Genomic DNA, 18384 nt, shown 5'->3' with positions numbered 1-18384 from the left:
TGATTTAAAGTTGGCACAAGTTTTAAAAGTTTAAAACTAGGCTAGCTATCCAATGTTTTGGTGAGGATTTTTTTTAATTGTGACTTTAAATACTATATGTTAATATAGTTTAAATACTATATGTTCATAAATTTATTTAATTATTAGCAATATTATGTTAATAGTAGGTTCTTGGATCTAAGGACTTATTTCTGGAGATTCATGAGTTCTCTGAGAATTTTAAAATTGTTTTCATTTTCATGTTAAGTTTTTAAAAAATTATATATATTTTAGATCTTCTGAATGACCATCTTTATATCTAAATGCTGCAACAAGACTGCAGTACCCACCTCTGCACTGGTATTTATAACCCTACTGTGCCAAGCTGGGACAGAACAAGCATGCCAAACTAAAAAAAAGTGTCACAGAGCTGTCAGTTCTATATTCAGTTGTACTGGCCAGACTGGTTCTTTTTATGAACCATTTTCCAACACTTCATAGCAATAAATAGCTTTAAATAGACCATAAAGAACTTTTCATTAAATGAGTACTTATTTTTTAGTACTATTATTGTAGTATACAATTAAAACGGCCCATCAAAATAACAGATTGGGTTGAAAACAGTAATATGCATGATAATGACAATGATTCCTATGATGATCCATAATGCTTAAAAATGGAAATAATAAAGTAAATCAAGGAAAAGTAAAATACATAAGTATTTATGTCTACTATTAAACCCAAATGGCATTTAATTTCAGTAAAACATTTATTTTATACATATATATATATTTTTTTTAATCCTCACCCAAGAAGTGAGGATATTTTTTCTGTCGATTTTTAGAGAGTGGAAGAGAACAGGGAGGGGAAGAGAGAAACAATGATGTGGGATTGGTTGCCTCCAGGTCTAGGGGCAGGGATAGAACCTGCAACCCAGGTACGTGCCCTTGACTGAGAATCAAACCTGTGACCATCCAGTGTGCAGGCTGACGCTCTAACCTCTTAGCACACCGGCCAGGACAGTTCTATAGTTTTAATGGAATTTAATTTATAATTCATTTTAGTTTTGTAATTGTTCAAGAACTATAAACAAAAAGAATTTAAAGAATTTATATCTATTCACCTCAATAGGCATGAAAATTAGACATAAAAATAACTTAAGTCACTGGGTAAGGAGGTCTATGAAAACCTTTTACAGGGAGTCTGACTAGGCAGAGTAGAAGCTCCTTATGGCAGTGAAACTATTCTGTATAGACTATAATGTTAACTACATGTCATTATACATTTGTGAAAACCCATATGATGTACACCATCATGAGAGAACCCTCTTGTAAACTATGGACTGCAGGTGATAACTGAAAGGTTAAAGTGGATAGGGTCTGTCTAACAATAACAAGTCAAAGTGAGTTCATTGATTGTAATAAATGTGACACTGTGTGGGATATCGATAATGGGGGAAGTTTTGCAAATGTGGGGACAGGGAATATTCAGAAACTCTCTGTGCTTCCCACTCAATTTTGCTGTGAACCTAAACCTGCTCTAAAAAATAAAGTTTATTAACTTAAAAAGTACCTGAGCCTGTTCTAGAAAAAAAGAAGAATCAAGATTTTTCTTATGGCAGGTTACTTTCCTGAAAGGAATCCTCTGAGTTAAAATGACACCAACTGAAAAAATTATTCTCCCACAGAAACAATATTATGTACTGTAAGCAAAAATTTAGTGCCCAGACTTATGATAGAAGCTTACAACAACAATACAATGTTCAACAGGAATTTTCTAAAGTATATATAGATCCATAAAAATAGGCAGTAATTACATGAAACTTCATTTAATTTGACACAAGAATAAAAACCATAATATCAGCTAGAAATAATCACTGATAATTTGGTTATCTCTATTGGTGATACCATGAGTGATTCTTTAAATAAGAAGTTTGCATCTTCCTTCTAGTTGATCTAATTCCAATTTTAAAGGTTTAATAGGCTCAGAACAGATTCTGAGCCCAATTCACGACGTCAAAAATATTGTCAATCTTAACCACATATGCTCACTATTTTAAGTTCTTGCAACCAGCACTAGAGCATAGATATTTCCTTTTTCTAAGGACTGAATATAAGATACTCTTGAGACCAGAGTACTTGTTTTTCATCATTCATTTTACTGGACTTATGGTTCTCAAAAATGTATCAGACTCACCCGGGGGGGCTGGTTAAAACACACACACTGGGGGCCTCACCTCCTGAGGTTCTGATTCAGTAAGCCTGGGGTGGGGCCTGAGAATCTCCATTTCTAACAATTTCCCAGTGTCGAGAACCAGTGCACTAGACATTTACTACACTAAGCCAAGCACCAGGAATACAAATATCCTTATGTCAAAGTCACTATCCTCTAGGACAGTGATGGCGAACCTATGACACGCGTGTCAGAGGTGACACGCGAACTCATTTTTTTGGTTGATTTTTCTTTGTTAAATGGCATTTAAATATATAAAATAAATATCAAAAATATAAGTCTTTGTTTTACTATGGTTGCAAATATCAAAAAGTTTCTATATGTGACACGGCACCAGAGTTAAGTTTGGGTTTTTCAAAATGCTGACACGCCGAGCTCAAAAGGTTCGCCATCACTGCTCTAGGAGCTCATAAATTCGAGAGAGAAAACAAACAGGAGATGATTTCAAGATACTGTCATTAGGATCACACTAGAGATTAGTGACAAACTAGGAAGCCAGCCCTAAGGGAGTATTCTGGTTTTGCTTGGAACTCAGAAAGGGCTTTGAAGAGAAGGTAACACTTTAGCCAAATCTTGTACTGTAGTGTTAATGAGCCATGGAAGAGTTAGCCTAAGTAAGGAAAGCTTATACAGAGGCTGGAGGCAAACAAGTGTCCTTCTAGAAAGGACAAATAATTTGCATGCATGAAATTTAAAATGTAAGGGGAAAAGAAGCCAGAAAGTGAAAACAAATAGGGGATGCAGATCATCAAGGGCATGTTATGCCAAGCTGAGATGGTTAAACTTTATCCTGAAGATAATGGGAAGCCACTGGCAGTGTTTCGGTATTTTAGAAAGACCACTATGGCAAAAGTGTGAAAAACTGACTGACAAGGGTAGGTTTAGGAGTAAGGAGACTAGATAAGAGACTATTATTGGAGTCCTCCACGAAATGAGGTAGGTCTGAACTAAGCTATTAGCCTGGGAGTGGGGACAGCTGCACTCGAAGGCTGACTTGATTGGGAGTGAGCAGAGATGAGAAAGGCATAGAAGTCAGACAAGACTCTCCATTTTTACAGCTTCAGTAACACTCCCCTCTCCTATTCTACCACTTACTCTGATGAGGTTGGACCTAAGTCTTCCCTGCACATTGCTCTTTCATCCCCACCCCACATTTGTGTTCCCCAGGGTTCCTTCTTCAGTCCTCTACTCTTCTCGCTGCACATGGAACTCCAGGAGGATCTCCACGCATGACTTCAATACCACCTATAACCTAGTGACCCACAGATTTCCTTCCAGCCCCAGCCTCTTCTGAACTGCTTGCCGGCTGTAACTACTTGGGTGTCCCATAAATACCTCAAATCTCAACATGCACAAAAGCAGTATCGTTATCTTGCCACCTTTCCCCAACACACTCACTTATACAATTATTAACCTAAGACTCCAACCTCAAGGCCTTTCTAGCCACTGTTTCCTCTACCTAGAACATGCTCTCTTCAGAAATTTGTATGTTGCTTAACCTTCTTCCTACCTTCCACCAACCATCACTTCCTCAGGCAGGCTGTCCCTAACCACCCGATTTAAAATCCCAACTGCCCAACATTCCTATAAGCCTTCCTATATGTTTTACTTTTTTTTTCCATTGAACTTACGAACATAATACGTATTTTACTTACGTATTTCCCCTACCCCCCAAAGCTCCAGAGGAACAGGCATTTTGTGTTTTCTTTGCTGCTGCAGCCCCAGTGCCCAGAGAGTGCCTGTGACTAAATCAGCTTTAGTGGCCAAACCATTTAAGAAAAAAGTCACTGAATTCCAAGTTATTTATAAAACAGCACATAGTGCCTAATAGTTTGAAGGGTTAAAAAAAAACACTACATATGTATTTCATTGTATGCAATTAATATACCTTTCAAGTGGCAAGTAGGGCAATGGAGCCTGAGTGATTTCAAACACTGATGAAAGAATTCATCAGCCGATTGTCAATCAACTGTAAGAAAGCTTTATCTTCAGTTCCTTGGCCTTCAGCTGGCAGTGAAACAGACATACCAGCTTTACATGTGCCAGCCAAATAGTTAATGATCTGTAAACATACACTTCCACAAATAGAGAGTTCCTACTTAAACAAGCTAATACAAAAGTCCTTCTATAAAGTAAATAACCCTTTAGTGATGATGTTAAAATTATTCTCTAAATATCTTTAAATGTTTTTATCTAAATTTGCACTTATATTAAATTTTCTTAAAGAAGGATATCTTTAAAAAAAATCAAAACATTTCATTAGATCAAATTCTATTCTAATAAAGCCATTTTCACGCCCTCATCCCAGTATTGGGAAACTTTTCCTATAAAGAACTAGGTAGCAAATATTTTCGGCTTTGCAGGTTACATAAGGTCTCTGTCACATATTCATCTTTGTGTTCTTCCTCCACCCCCCCCCCCCCCCCCGAAACTCTTAAAAATGTGAATAAACAAATCCCATTCTTAGCTTGCTGGCCACATAAAAATAGCATACAGGCCAAAGCCTGTCCCAGTAGATAGACCAAAGGAGGAAAAGCTTGTTAATCAGATTACAGTGAAATTCTCCACAGCAAATAAACCTGTATTCCAAATTATGTGTCTGAACCCAGTCCAAATTAGTCACTCTCTGTGAGCCAAGTATAAGATCCAAGTACTTCAGTTTTATCATAAAGCAATAACAGCCATCAAGTCTCACTTCTTCCCTCAAATTTGAAAGCCAAATTGATTACAAAAGAAAATCTCCTTAGTCACCAAAACAGTGTAGGAGTAAAGGTGTGCTCATAATACTGTTTTATCTCCCCAACAGATCTCTAATTCAACAACAAGATGTAATGTCCATAAACTTTACAATGATAGTTATCAAACAGATTAAAAACAAGAAGATTAAGAAGATATAATTTCTAACTACAACATTGTACCATTATTTGAAGAACCTGGACAAGTCAGGTATTTCCATTTGTTCCCCCCACCATCCTATGGTGATGGCTTTAAAGTTCTATAACTATTATTATTCATTGCTTCTTGATCAATGATACATTAGAAATAAAATTCCTTTACAAGTCAATGGTGTTTTAAAAAGACGTAAAAACATTAGCCATGTAAAAATGGGCAGTCAAAGCAAAAACACTTCAGTATACAATACATTAATAAGTTTCTTGAACACTTCAATGTATGCCACTGTTTGAAGTGTTTTACAAACATCTCATATAATCCTCATGATAATCCTAAAAGGTAAATATTATAGTCTGAAAGATTAAGCAACTTGCTAAAGAAAGGTTATGAACTGAATCCAGTAATGCTCCTAAACCCTATGGCACTACCATTGTTCCTAGAGCAGCTTCTAGTCTTGACCAGCTCAAGATTAGCAGGGATGACAAAAGGTAAAATTAAGCAGTACTCTGCCTTCCTTTTCTCCGTTTCCTCCCCTGTTATCCTGAAGGCTCAAGTACTATACTCTTCTTGCTCCGCACAGGTTTGTGTGCCTGATGCCTGCATTCTACACAGAGCTTTTCACATTTCCTTACCTCTGTTGGATACATTATGATTCATAGCATCTTGATAATCATAATCAGAACAGAGAGAATTCTAGCCTGCCATATTCCTTCTTTATCCAAGTGAGATACCAACATTGTAAAGTTGACATTTTTGATTTGGCCTTGCATGATGTAAAGTAAATTATCCTATTTTATCTGAAAGCTCTGATGACAAAAGCTATGAGGAGTCTTCACTGGAACTACTTTTGAGCTAAGACCTGCATGGCCTCCCATAGGTTATCTGGATGACCCAGGCAACATGGGGGCTTTGGTCTGCTCCCCATTTCACAAAGAATGTCCCCTCCCTTGTCTCAGTCAGCAAGACTGGGAGAGGCTGTTGTTAACTAGCTACATACAGCATCTGCACCCAGTGGTGCAGATAAACATTTATGCATGGCTATTCAAGACTACATCCTTCCAATACGTTAAGGAGTGCCTATATAATGGAAAGTTAGACCAGTGGTTGGCAAACTGTGGCTCGCGAGCCACATGCGGCTCTTTGGCCCCTTGAGTGTGGCTCTTCCACAAAATACCACGTGCGGGTGCGTACGTACAGTGCGATTGAAATTTCGTGGCCCATGCGCAGAAGTCGGTATTTTGTGGAAGAGCCACACTCAAGGGGCCAAAGAGCCACATGTGGCTCGCAAGCCGCAGTTTGCCCACCACTGAGTTAGACGAACCCAATTTTTAATCCTAGCTCAGCTAGGGCTCAAAATCCTCTTCTGTAAAACAGTGAACATGCTGCATAATAAAACACTTATCAGAACACCCAAGTAACAGGAATACCAGTAATACATGTTTCCATCCCATTGGCTGGCCAAGGCCCTACCTTTGAATACTATCATTCAGCAATCCACATTACATAAAAAAATAAGAACTTGTACTTTACCATTTTCCTCACGCTCAGACTGACTAGACATGAACTGGAAACTACTGTTTAATTCAACAAACATTTACGAAGGCCAATAAATGCTAATCCCAATGGTTATTAACAGTTCCTATGCTCCCAAAGGTCAAAGTCATACTAAAGCAATAATGCTTAATCAACAAATTTGATACATATTCTACAATTAAATTGACTTCAAATTAAGTTGGCAATTTTTAACCTACCTACCAGATAGGCAAAGATTAAAATGAATAATGCTCAGCATTGCCAATTATGCTAGACAAATACTCTCAAATACTGATGGTGGGAATGTAAATGGTACAATGTTCCCAGAAGACTGTTTGGTAATATATACTAGTATAACGGCTTAAAAGATATATACTTTTGACCTAGCAATTCAACTTACAGGAATTTATCCCAAAGAATACTGAGCAAATAGAAAATAAAGTATAACAATAAATAATCTACCAATCAATTATTATTATGGCATAGCCATAGATGTTATTCAGTCACTGGAAGGGAGAAATCCATATCTACTGCCATTTAAAAACAACCCTGATTCATAAAATAAATTTTAAAAATCTGATTTCAAAACAGTATATAAGGTATCAATGAGCCTGTTTTGTTTAAATACACACATAGAAAAAATGAAGTGATTATCTCTAGATGACGGGATCATACATTATTTTGATTTCTTTGTCAAATTTTTCTCTCTAGCAAAAAATATGTAACACTTATATAATTTAAAATAATGAGTCCTAATTTTGAGATGAAGATGTTTTAGACATACTTTCTTTTAATTCTTTTAATCCCACGAAGTCTGAAAGAACCTCAATGAGCATGTCAAGAGGTTATTATTTGCCCACAATCCCCCAGCTTCAAATGGTAGGAAGGCTAACTACCAGACCTGGTAAGTCTAGGTAAGGACTCCACCAAACCTGAGCTGCCATGGTCCTTTTCACCAAGTTTTTACTGCATCATGTTCCTTTGTCCACAACCACCAGTGCTTTCTCCTCCCTACTCTACTTAGCAAAATTTTATTCAGATACCACCATTTCATCAAAATAATATGTGACCCTTTTACCAATTATTTCATGCTGATATATTTGATTTTTACTATTTTGAATCTTTTCCCACAGGAGTTTATAAGCTCCTGGAGGGTAGGGACCAAGTCCTAGCCCTAGTTTTCCCCATATGACTCAGCAAAGTATTTTATGCACAGCACGTTCTGATGAATGTTTGATGAATAAATGAATAAAGAGGTAACCTGTGAGGTCTTTCTAACAGCCACTGTTCTGGTTTTACAAATAAAATAAAGCCCAAAAAGGTTAGTTCATGGTCACTCACTAATTAATAAAAGATAGAGTCCAATGCTGAATTTGGGTCCTTTCTTTTTCCTAACTCAAAGCTCTTCTCAGTTTTGCATTTTCAAAGTTCTTTTGCTGACATTCTCTCATGTGGATTTCACACCAGCTGAATTACCACTCTACCTTGATGGTCTTTAATCCCAGCTTCTCACAAGATTAACAGTTTCAGACTGAACAATCTCATCTTTAGAGTCAGGCCTCACAAAGAAAACCAACCACTTCTCCCCCTAGCTTGTTTGGCTCAGTGGATAGAGCGTGTGGGCCTTGGGACTGAAGGGTCCTGGGTTCAATTCTGGTCAAGAGCATATGCCTGGTTTGTGGGCTCAGTCCCCAGTAAGGGGCGTGCAGGAGGCAGCCAATCAATGCTTCTCTCTCATCATTGTTTCTATTTCTCCCTCTCCTTTACTCTCTAAAATCAATAAAAATATATTTTTTTTAAAAAGAAAACCATCCACTTCTCCACAAGTCACTTCTCTAAACAGATCTCTAGTTCCACCATGTATGTATATGTTGAGGTTTCCTACTTACAATACTTCAAGCATAATAGAAGCTAGTTTTATTCCTAAATAAGAAAAAAGACCGTTTCAAACATACTTCCTGATGATGTTCAGCATTATGTGGGATTTTTTGGCTGCACACTACCCTGAACTAGTGCCTTCAGGGAAAAATCTAGAGACTCTAGATTTCTTCCCGGTGTGGAATCAAACAGCCCACAACTACAAGGAAATACTTTATTAATATGATAATTCTTCAAAATGTTTCTTTAAATATATTTAATAACTCAAAAGCTTTAGAATTTAAAAATATTTGACTGTCAGGTCAGACGTTAGAGATCACTAAATCCAAATATCTTTTTAAAGTCTTTATTGTTGGAAGTTTTATAGATTTAAATCCAAATATCTTAATTTACAGATGATAAAGATAAAACATACATGATTTACCAAAGGGCCAGCTAGTTTTCATTAATCCATGCTACCTCAAATCTGAAAGTGATATTGATGACCTATATCTATAAGCCAGGGGTCCAGGTCTCCATAAGTTATCTTAGTAGACAATGAATTCAATTAATCTAAAGCAAAGAGATTTTTTGCAATGAAACTGATACAACAGAAGAATCAGATTAAATTCCTTAATAACTGCTAAACACCTTCTTAGGTTTCCTACACAGAAAGCTCTCTTTTCCTCTAGGGAGCTAGTCCAGCGTATAGGTTAAGAATGCTGACTCTGGGTCCAGGCAGCACAATTTAGAATTCTTACGTTGCCTCTTTCTGGCTGTGTAACCCTATGGCAATTTACTTAACAGCTCTGTGTCTACTTCCTGATGTTTAAAGGAATAATCAGAGTATGTAAACAATCATACATGGCTAGTACATGTAAGTATTCTATTAATATTAGTCATTATTATAATTATTATTTCCCTTAGGGAGTTTTCTTATCAAAACATGGGAAAGTAACCAAGATATAAAGAAAGTACTCTTAAAAGCAGCTATTAAAATGTAATTACGATCACTGTAGTAAAATATTGATTAAACATGAAGGGTAAAATTGAAAAAATAGCCCCTAAAAGGACAATTTATGAGTCAAATACTACTTAATAAACATGCACAAACACACAAAAAACATGCAGAAGAAGTTTTGCCTTTAATGTTCAAAAACAAACTTTGCTGAAGCTCTTTCTCAATGGTTAAACACTAATGTCACAGTGTTTGGGGGTTTTGATAGGGGTCAGGCCTCAGTAGTTAAATGACTGCTTAACCACAAGTGCCACAGCCAGAGTGATGTCTCTTACTAAGCTACATCCTAGAATTCCACAAATATTTGGATTTCAATTTCACTCAAAGATAGCCCCTTTTTTAAATCCTCACCTGAGGATATTTTTTCCACTGATTTTTAGAGAAAATGGAAGGGAGAGAGAAAGCGGGGAAGAGAAACATCGATGTTAGAGAGACACATCAGTTGGTTGTCTCCCATACACACCCTGACTGGGGGCCTGGGATCAAACCTGTAACCTAGGTACTACCCTTGACCAGAATCGAACCCGACACCCTTTGGTTCAAGGGCCAATGCTCTAACCATTGAGCAACTGGCCAGGGCCAAAGACAGCCTTTTCTTTTTTAAAAAATATATTTTATTGATTTTTTACAGAGAGGAAAGGAGAGGGATAGAGAGTTAGAAACATCAATGAGAGAGAAACATCGATCAGCTGCCTCCTACACACTCCCTACTGGGATGTGCCCGAAACCAAGGTACATGCCCTTGACCAGAATCGAACCTGGGACCCTTGAGTCTGCAGGCCAACGCTCTATCCACTGAGCCAAACCAATTAGGGCAAAGACAGCCTTTTAAAGTTAAGCAGTAGGAAGAGTACATAGCACTCTCCCTTGCAGGAACTTCTATCAAGTTGGAAAGTCATGCCAGAGTCACAGAACACAAGATCTCTATAGCTATGTGACCTTGGCTCACTTAAAAGGTCTCTAAAATTCATCACCTCATCCAAAAACTGGCGCTAACGTCTATCTCCCAGATTTGGGGGGGAGGGGGCTGGATGTAGGGGGAACAAGGAGAATGAGGAGGTAAACTAAGATTTATATGAAAATGCTTCGAGAACAGCTCACACATTGCCAATCCTGACCCTTTTCTCCCATAGGCAATGAATGGGAGAGGAGGACAAGTAGCAAGCTAAGGTTAAACTGCAATTTGTGTCTAGGATACATTAAGCTTTGATCATCATTCCTATTCTAGGTTGTTTCTGGAAATGTAAAACCTTGTTATAGTCTCAGATTTGTTTTTTAAATGTGGGACTCCAGATATGCCCATAATTCATGAAAGGCATATTAGGGTCAATCATCCTCCTGCCTAGCAGCTTCAAACTCATAACAAAGAAAACCACAATCCCTATTGATATATTTTTTCCCTCAACCAGCACAGACTGAATGCTGCCAGAGTAAAATGTCTTTTAAGAAATCTTTAGGGGTATTTTAGGAAATTAATCCTATTTCTACAATCAGTATAAAAATCTATTAGCTTCTTCCAAAACTAAAAAGACTTTGATGAAAATCCCAATAGTACTCAAATAAAAATTTTGCATTTCAAGCTCATATAACTTGATATTAAATGGAGCTTTATAAACTATTAAGCTCATAAAAAGGAAATTTAATCTATCCTAAGTATGGAGGAATGGAAGAGTCTGGGGCCTCTAAATACACTCAGTCCCATGCACTGACCCAGAGTCAAAAGCAGGGTGTTTTTTTTAAAGCATGCTAAAAAAAAAAAAAAAAAAAAAACATGGTGCAACTTCAGTGCAAATCAGAAACATCAAGAAAGGAACAAAACTGTCACTTTTGTTTCATGACAAACAGAACCATCCAAGTAATATCTAATGCACAGGAATAACTGGGAGGAACGTATAAAATAAAAACAAAATTCAGGAATCTTATCTTTACAATGACAATATTTGAAAAGAAGTCTTATTTAACTTTAATTAAATATAATTCACTTCAATGAAGTCATTGTCTTAAGTCCACTCTAATATACTAACCAACAGTAATTTAAATTAGTAAATTTCAAAATATTTTCTGGATTTTTTTATTTATTTTTGCTTTTGGATCCTAGTCTATCCTTGCCATATAAATATCACTGATGCAGGCACTAATTCAATTTTTTTTGAAAAGAGTTCTGAGAAAATATTTTCTAATCCACTTAAAACAAATCCACCATCAAAAGTGACTGTGCTGTTATAACTTGACCTGACCCTAGGAGGTAGGCATTATTATTTCTACAACATCCATTTTAAAGATGAAGAAACTGAGGTTTATAGATGTAAAAACTTGCTTAAGATCACTCAGCTAGTAAGGTGAAAACTAATTTTCCAACTAGCTACGTGTAACCTTTAAAAGAACAGAACTTCGATAATCACATCCTAGCGTGGCAGCAGTTCATGCGAAAGAAGTAATCTGCTTCTATCGAAACACACCTATTAAAAGCAGACCCTGTCAAATAGGTTTGACTTGTTTCCTATTTTTGCATGTACATAGCAGAAATGTCTGGAGACATCAACGCCAAACTTTTAAAATTTAACCATCATCTTCTAAGCCAGAACCTCACATGTGAAAATAGGGAAGAAATATCGCACATAAATGACTCAGGAGCCACGCCTGTGAAAAATGAAGCTGAATTGTTGTCCCTCGCTGTCCTCTACCCCACCCCCAGAATCAATCAAGAAACAAAATACACAACTTCCAGAGAACAGGAGAGACAGAACAAGCAGGAGAATTGAGCCATTAGACCAGGCTCCTCGGTCCATCCCTTTGGCCCGAGGGGCTGAGCTCTAAAGGTGCTCTACTGCCATTTATAAATTTCACAATTGTGACGGTTAGAAAGGCGGCTGCAACATGAGCCCACATTGTCCGCGAAAAAGCTGAAGGAGAACATTTTATCCCGACTCCCAGGTCCCATTTCTAGCTTCTCTGTCAATTATACAAAGAGGCGGCTATTAAAGATTAATGGCATGCATGCCATTTGCACTGGAGCTCTCTCCAGAACGAGCCTCCTGCTACCGATTTTTGTGATGAGAGGGAAAAGGTCCTTATTTTCTAGATAAACCTCAAGCCACTGGAACCGCTCCGATAGGCTGCTGGTTTCTGTCCTTGCCAGAGGTGGCTGCTCGGGCCTCCCACATGCAGAGGAGGTGGCAGAGCTCGGGAAGGGCGGGTCCCCGCAGGTCCCGGGGCCGGGGGCCGGGTTCTCCGCTCCCCCCAGCTGTCAGCCACAGGTCGGCGGCGGGGCGAGGCGGGGCCAGGGTCCACAGTCCGCACAAAGCGAGCCGGCGGGCGGCGGGCGGACCGGACCCGGCGGGATGGGGGCCGGCGGGGCGGGGTGGAGGGAGGCGAGGAGGTGCAGGGCGGGGGGGGACACTTACCCAGCAGCAGGACGTTCTTCCCCGCGGGGAGCTTGGATCGCGAGCGGGTGGAGACCTCGCTGAGGATGCAGGACCTAACGGGGAGCAAGGCGCACGCTGAGGCCGGGGGCTGAGGCCACCGCGCGGGAGGGAGGGATGGACACGGCCTCGGCGCGCCTGGGCGGGGGCTGCGGAGGACGCGGTGGCCTGGGCCCAGCGCCGAGCTCGGGCGGGCACGGATCGGGAGTGCTAGCGGGGACCCAGGGAGGGGTGGGGTCCTTACCAAAGGTTCTGCCCGTCCTCGTCGTCGCCTGCTGCAGCGCCGCCGTTGCCCGAGGTTAGCTCGTTGGCCAAGGAGCCGCCCGTGTAAGTCGAGGCTAATCCCGGCGGAGAAGAGCCGAAGGAGCTGACTCGCCCCACAGCCGCCATTTTGGTCGGGAATCACACCACTCCCGGCAAAGCTGAATGAGCGAGGCGGCCGCGGCGGCGGCGGCGGCGGGAACCCGGATATGGAGCGTTCGGCGCACGGGAGCGGGGCGTGGCCTGTGGGGGCGGGGTCCGGGCTCTGCAGGGACTGAAGGGAGGGTGCGAGCCCGGACTGCGCGTGCGCCACAGGCTGGCGGGCGCAGAGGGGGATGTGCGTGCGCGTGCGCGTGCGCCGCGTACGGCCGAGGAGCCCGATCGGTGCTGCAGCCCCGGCTCCGCTGATCTCAGCACGTTGAACTGCTTCGCGCCTCCCCGCTCGCAGCGGAGTGGGGTGTGTCAAGTGAACAGTGCTCCCTCCCATTCTTCAGTTGGGTCCACCAACCCCGCAGCCGGCGTGGGATTCCTGCGCTGCCATTGCCGTTCCACCGTTCAGGCTCAGCGCCTACCGGGAAATGGGCCGCTCCGCTGCAAAAGAGGCCGCTGTGGTGTAGCCCGGGGTCTGCAGGGTTGTTTTAACCCCCGGTTTCTGGGCTCTTCGCCTTCTCAGGTGGCAACGTGTTCCTCAAACCTTTGTTCCCCCATCAGGAGCAGATTCCCCCAGCTCCTAAGCAGCTGCGTGACAAAAAAAAAAAAGTGTGTTGTCGAGACTTGTTTTAATGGCCAGGATTTTTGCAGGAGACGCTCCTGATGATATTCGAAAAGATCCACTAGGTGAGTTATTCATCCATCCATCCATCCATCCAGTCAACAGACGTTTTATTCAACACTTAACAACGGCAGGCGCAGTTGGTACCGGGAATACACAGATGGAAAAAAAGTAACCTAAAATAGCTGTAAAATAACCCTCTTTTCCATCGAAACTTTACTGGTTAAAAATATTTGAATGTCGAGCCCCATGTCCAGAAAGAGTTGTCGGTCAAAGGCTCTATTCTAGGACACCTTGTCAGAGCAGTTGCTTAAAATAATCTGGCCTTTGTACATTTTCACCGTCAACTTGCATTTGAAGATTACCTGGTAATGTATGACCTCATCAGTTCCGTTAGGCTAGTGAGAAAACCCACAGCTAGAGGCTGCTTGCTATACATTAACATTGCGGTTAGCCTGAAAGGCTTTGGAAGCTGGCAAATCAGAGTTCAGTCTTAGCTCAATCAGTTACTGGCCATGTAACCTTAGACAAGTCCCTTAACTTCTCTGAGTCTCAGTTTCCTTAGTTGTACGATGGGGATAAAAGGACCTAGAATTGTTAGGAAGATTAAGATGATTCGGTAAAATGGCTTAGACCAGTGACTGACACATTTTAAGTGCTCAGTACATGTTTATGATTAATAACTGATGTTTACCTTTCAAACCAGTAATATCTGACCAAACCCTGGAACTGAAGGGCCCAATGAACTCCTGCAGCTAAAACTCTTCATTTTTTGTTTGTTTGTTTGTATGATTAGGAAAGGAACCAGAACCCTGTCTTGGAATCCCAGGCTTTCTATGGTGACAAGCAGGATGGGGACTCCCAGAGGGGACCTGGGACTTGAAGTCACTGTTGTAAAGAACTGTATACTGCACTTGGCCCCTCAGAGTCGATGCACTGTCTATACTTTATTCCCTCAGTCATCTTTTTTCCTAAGCATTTCCCCCTCAATTTTGTTCATATACAGAGTTGTCAGTTCCATATCATATTTACTTATTCTGGGAAGTATTAATTTTATAACAGTGTCAGGCCGCTAATGCCCCATGACTTCTAGATGCCCAGCTACCTACTTATATTGAGGTCAAAGTGGTGTTCCTTGTGGTTTTATAATATCCCTATCCAGCATTATTCCATTAAGATAGCTGGCAAGAGCCCAGCCAGCGTGGTTCAGTGGTTGAGCATCAGCCTATGAACCAGGAGGTCACAGTTCAATTCCCGGGTACATGCCCGGGGTTATGGGCTCAATCCCCAGTGTGGGGCGTGCAGGAAGCAGCTGATCAATGATTCTCTCTCATCATTGATGTTTCTCTCTCTCTCTCTCTCTCTCTCTCTTCCTCTCTGAAATCAATAAAAATAATAATAAATAAAAGAATAATCCATACTTTTACACTGAAAGCAATCCCTCCATTTTTGCACTAAATTCCGTCTCCTGTCCTCAACTCAAGGACATTGCTCCAACAATTCTTCCCCTTCTTTCTCTATATAATCATTTATTGATCTCCACTGGATCATTTCCATTAGCATACAAATATGCTATTAATTCTCCCATCTTAAAAAAACTTTTTTTCTCTTAACCCTACTCCTTAACTAGTTACTGCTACATTTTCCCCACTCCCTTTAACAGCAGAACTTTTTAAAATAGTTGTCTTTATTGACTATCTTCAATTTTCTCCCCCCTTGCCCTTATAACCCACTTCAATCAGACTTTTGCCCTATGATGATGTCACAGAAACTGCCCTTATTCTTGTTGTCAATGACCTCCTTGTTGCTAAATCTAATGGTAAATTCTCCATCCTTGTCTTTCTTGGCCTTTCAGCAGCACAAGATACTGTTGATCACCCCTTCTGAGTATCCTTCTTCACTTGGCTTTCAGGTCACCATATTCTCTTGAAGTTCTCTTCCTGCCTCACTAGCTGCTCCTTCCCAGTCTCCTTCACCATTTCCTCATTTTCCTGATCAATTAAAGTTAAAGGACTCCAGGGCTCGCTCAGCCTTTGTTCCTCTTCTGTATCTACATTTACTCCTTTGGTGACCTCATCTAGTCTTTTTTTTTAAAGTATATTTTATTGATTTTTTTTTTTTTACAGAGAGGAAGGGAGAGGGATAGAGAGTTAAAAACATCGATCAGCTGCCTCCTGCACAACCCCCACTGGGGGTGTGCTGGCAACCAAGGTACATGCCCTTGACCGGAATCAAACCTGGGACCCTTGAGTCTGCAGGCCAACGCTCTATCCACTGAGCCAAACCGAGTAGGGCTCATCTAGTCTTATTACTTTAAATTTCATCCCTGTGATAAAACTCCCAAATTTATTTTATTTCTTATTAAATTTTATAGGGGTGACACTAGTTAACAAAATTATAAGATTTCATGTGCACAGTTCTACAACACATCATCTGTACACTGTATTGTATGTTCACCACCCCAAGTCAAGTCTCGGTCAAAACTCCCAAATTTATCTCTCCAACCCAGAGCTCCATCTGGAACTCCAGATTAATACATCCAGCTGCTTATTCCACATCTCCACTTGAATGTCTAATAGTGTCTCAAACTCAGCATGCTCCGAACTGAACTTCTTCTTATCCCCGCAAAAGCTCCTTTACCCACTGCCTTTCCCACTAGGTAGCAACGCTTTGTTGCCTAAGCATGTCTCACCTCCCACATAGAATCCATTTGGAATCCTATAGTCTCTACCTTCAAAATATACCAACAATCCAATTTTTTTATCATTTGTCCACTGATACCACCCTGGTCTGAGCTATCATTTCTTGCCTATATTACTGTAAAAGGCTCTTCAACATGGCAGCTAGAGGAATCTTTAAAAATATAATCCAGATCATGTAACTCCTCTATCCAGAACCTACAGTGGCTCCTCATTTTAATCAGAGTAAAAGCTAAAGTAACACATAGGCTGTACAGGATCTGGACCCAATGGCTCTCTGAATTTTTCTGCTCCACTTTCTCCCTCAATTTCTCCTATCCAGCCATATTGGCCCCGCTGTTGTTCTTTAAACATACAAATAGAGATTTTCTTTCTAGTGTTTTCTACGAAGGGAAACACTAGTTTATTTCCTTTTCTTTTGGTTTTGGCTTTTCAGCTGGCATTTATATAAACTGAGATCACCAGCATTTGGTGAAGCAAGTCTTATCTGAAAATCTGTTTAGCTAACTCCCTCTCCTCCTGCAATGTTTTTGCTCAGTTCTCAGCTTCTTGATGAGGTCTAACCTGAACACTCCATTTAACACTCCAACTTGAACCTTTATCCCTTCATTACAGATTCTTCATATCTTGCTTGCCTTTTTTTTTGTTTTCCATAACATTTATTGCCTTCTAACATGGTATAGAATTTACTTGTTTATTAGAATTTAAGCTCTGTGAGGGCTTCATTAATATGCCCCAAGCACTTTGTGCCTGGAACATAAGCAGACATTTAGTAATGTTTTGTCGAAGGTATGAATGAATGAACAGATCTACGCCTTGTCACCAGGGTTCTAAAATTTCATAATGATAATGATGAGTATGATGATTATGATGCATGTGCTTCTGTGTGTGTGTTTTTAAATATATTTTTTATTGATTAAGATATTACATATGTGTCCTTATCCCCATATTATCCCCTAACCCTCCCCCCTCCCCCCGCTCATGCCCTCACCCCCCCATTGTCCATGTCGATTGGTTAGGCCTATATGCTTGCATATAAGTCCTTTGGTTGATCTCTCCCCCTTACCCCCACCCTCCCCTACCTTCCCTCCAAGGCCTGAGTGTGTGTGTGTTTTAAAAGTGGGTACAAAAAAATTCTTCACTCCAACACCTGAAAGCTCTCATTTACAATATTTTAACCATTTTTTTAATATAAATCCTTCTAAAATATACATTCTCTTGATACGTTAACAGGTGATATGAACACAGATTTTTTATTGGAGGCTCTGGGTTTCCTTAGGTTTATTAATAATAGTATCTTGCTTTCATAAAGAAGTGCTTAGATCCTGCTGAGATGCCCAGCGGTGTACCCCAGATGTCTTTTTTTCAGTTTTGTGTCTGATTTAGCTGAGCCTCAGGGCCTGAAAGTGGGAAATGGAATGCTAGCCAGAAAAGAGACAGCTCCTCCTCTCTGCAGCTTCCTATCTGCTGGAGTTACACACATCTCTCTCTCTCTCTCTCTCTCTCTCTCTCTCTCTCTCTCTCTCTCTCTCTCTCCCATCATCCCCATCTTACGCATCAGCTTCCTGAAGGCCACACTTAGCCATTTCTTTATCTCAAGAAAAGTGATCATTTGACAGGGACAGAGCTCTGTAGAAAACTGGCGTGGGAGGGGAACTTTCTGGAGGGGTGAAATGGAGGGTAGAGACCACTTCCTCTTTCCATTGGGGATGTTTCCTT

The 18384-nt window shown here is 40.5% G+C and overlaps 1 protein-coding gene across 1 annotated transcript in view; it reads right to left on the bottom strand.

The window, feature by feature from the left end:
• Positions 1-13387, bottom strand: part of DYNC1LI1 (dynein cytoplasmic 1 light intermediate chain 1) — a 30179-nt gene extending 16792 nt beyond the window's left edge. The window contains exons 1-2 of the mRNA XM_070391818.1: positions 13178-13387; positions 12916-12989 (exon numbers count right to left, since the gene is read on the bottom strand). Coding sequence (XP_070247919.1) covers positions 12916-12989; positions 13178-13323 — 220 coding nt within the window. The 5' untranslated portion in view covers positions 13324-13387. The remainder of the gene's footprint in view (positions 1-12915; positions 12990-13177) is intronic.
• Between the last annotated feature and the right edge of the window lie 4997 nt (positions 13388-18384).

This window comes from Myotis yumanensis, unplaced genomic scaffold (genome assembly GCF_028538775.1).
Source record: "Myotis yumanensis isolate MYYU_CA2020_CCGP unplaced genomic scaffold, mMyoYum1.0.hap1 SCAF_14, whole genome shotgun sequence".
NCBI classification, from domain to species: Eukaryota; Metazoa; Chordata; class Mammalia; order Chiroptera; family Vespertilionidae; genus Myotis; species Myotis yumanensis.
This window is presented reverse-complemented; position numbering and strand designations above follow the sequence as displayed.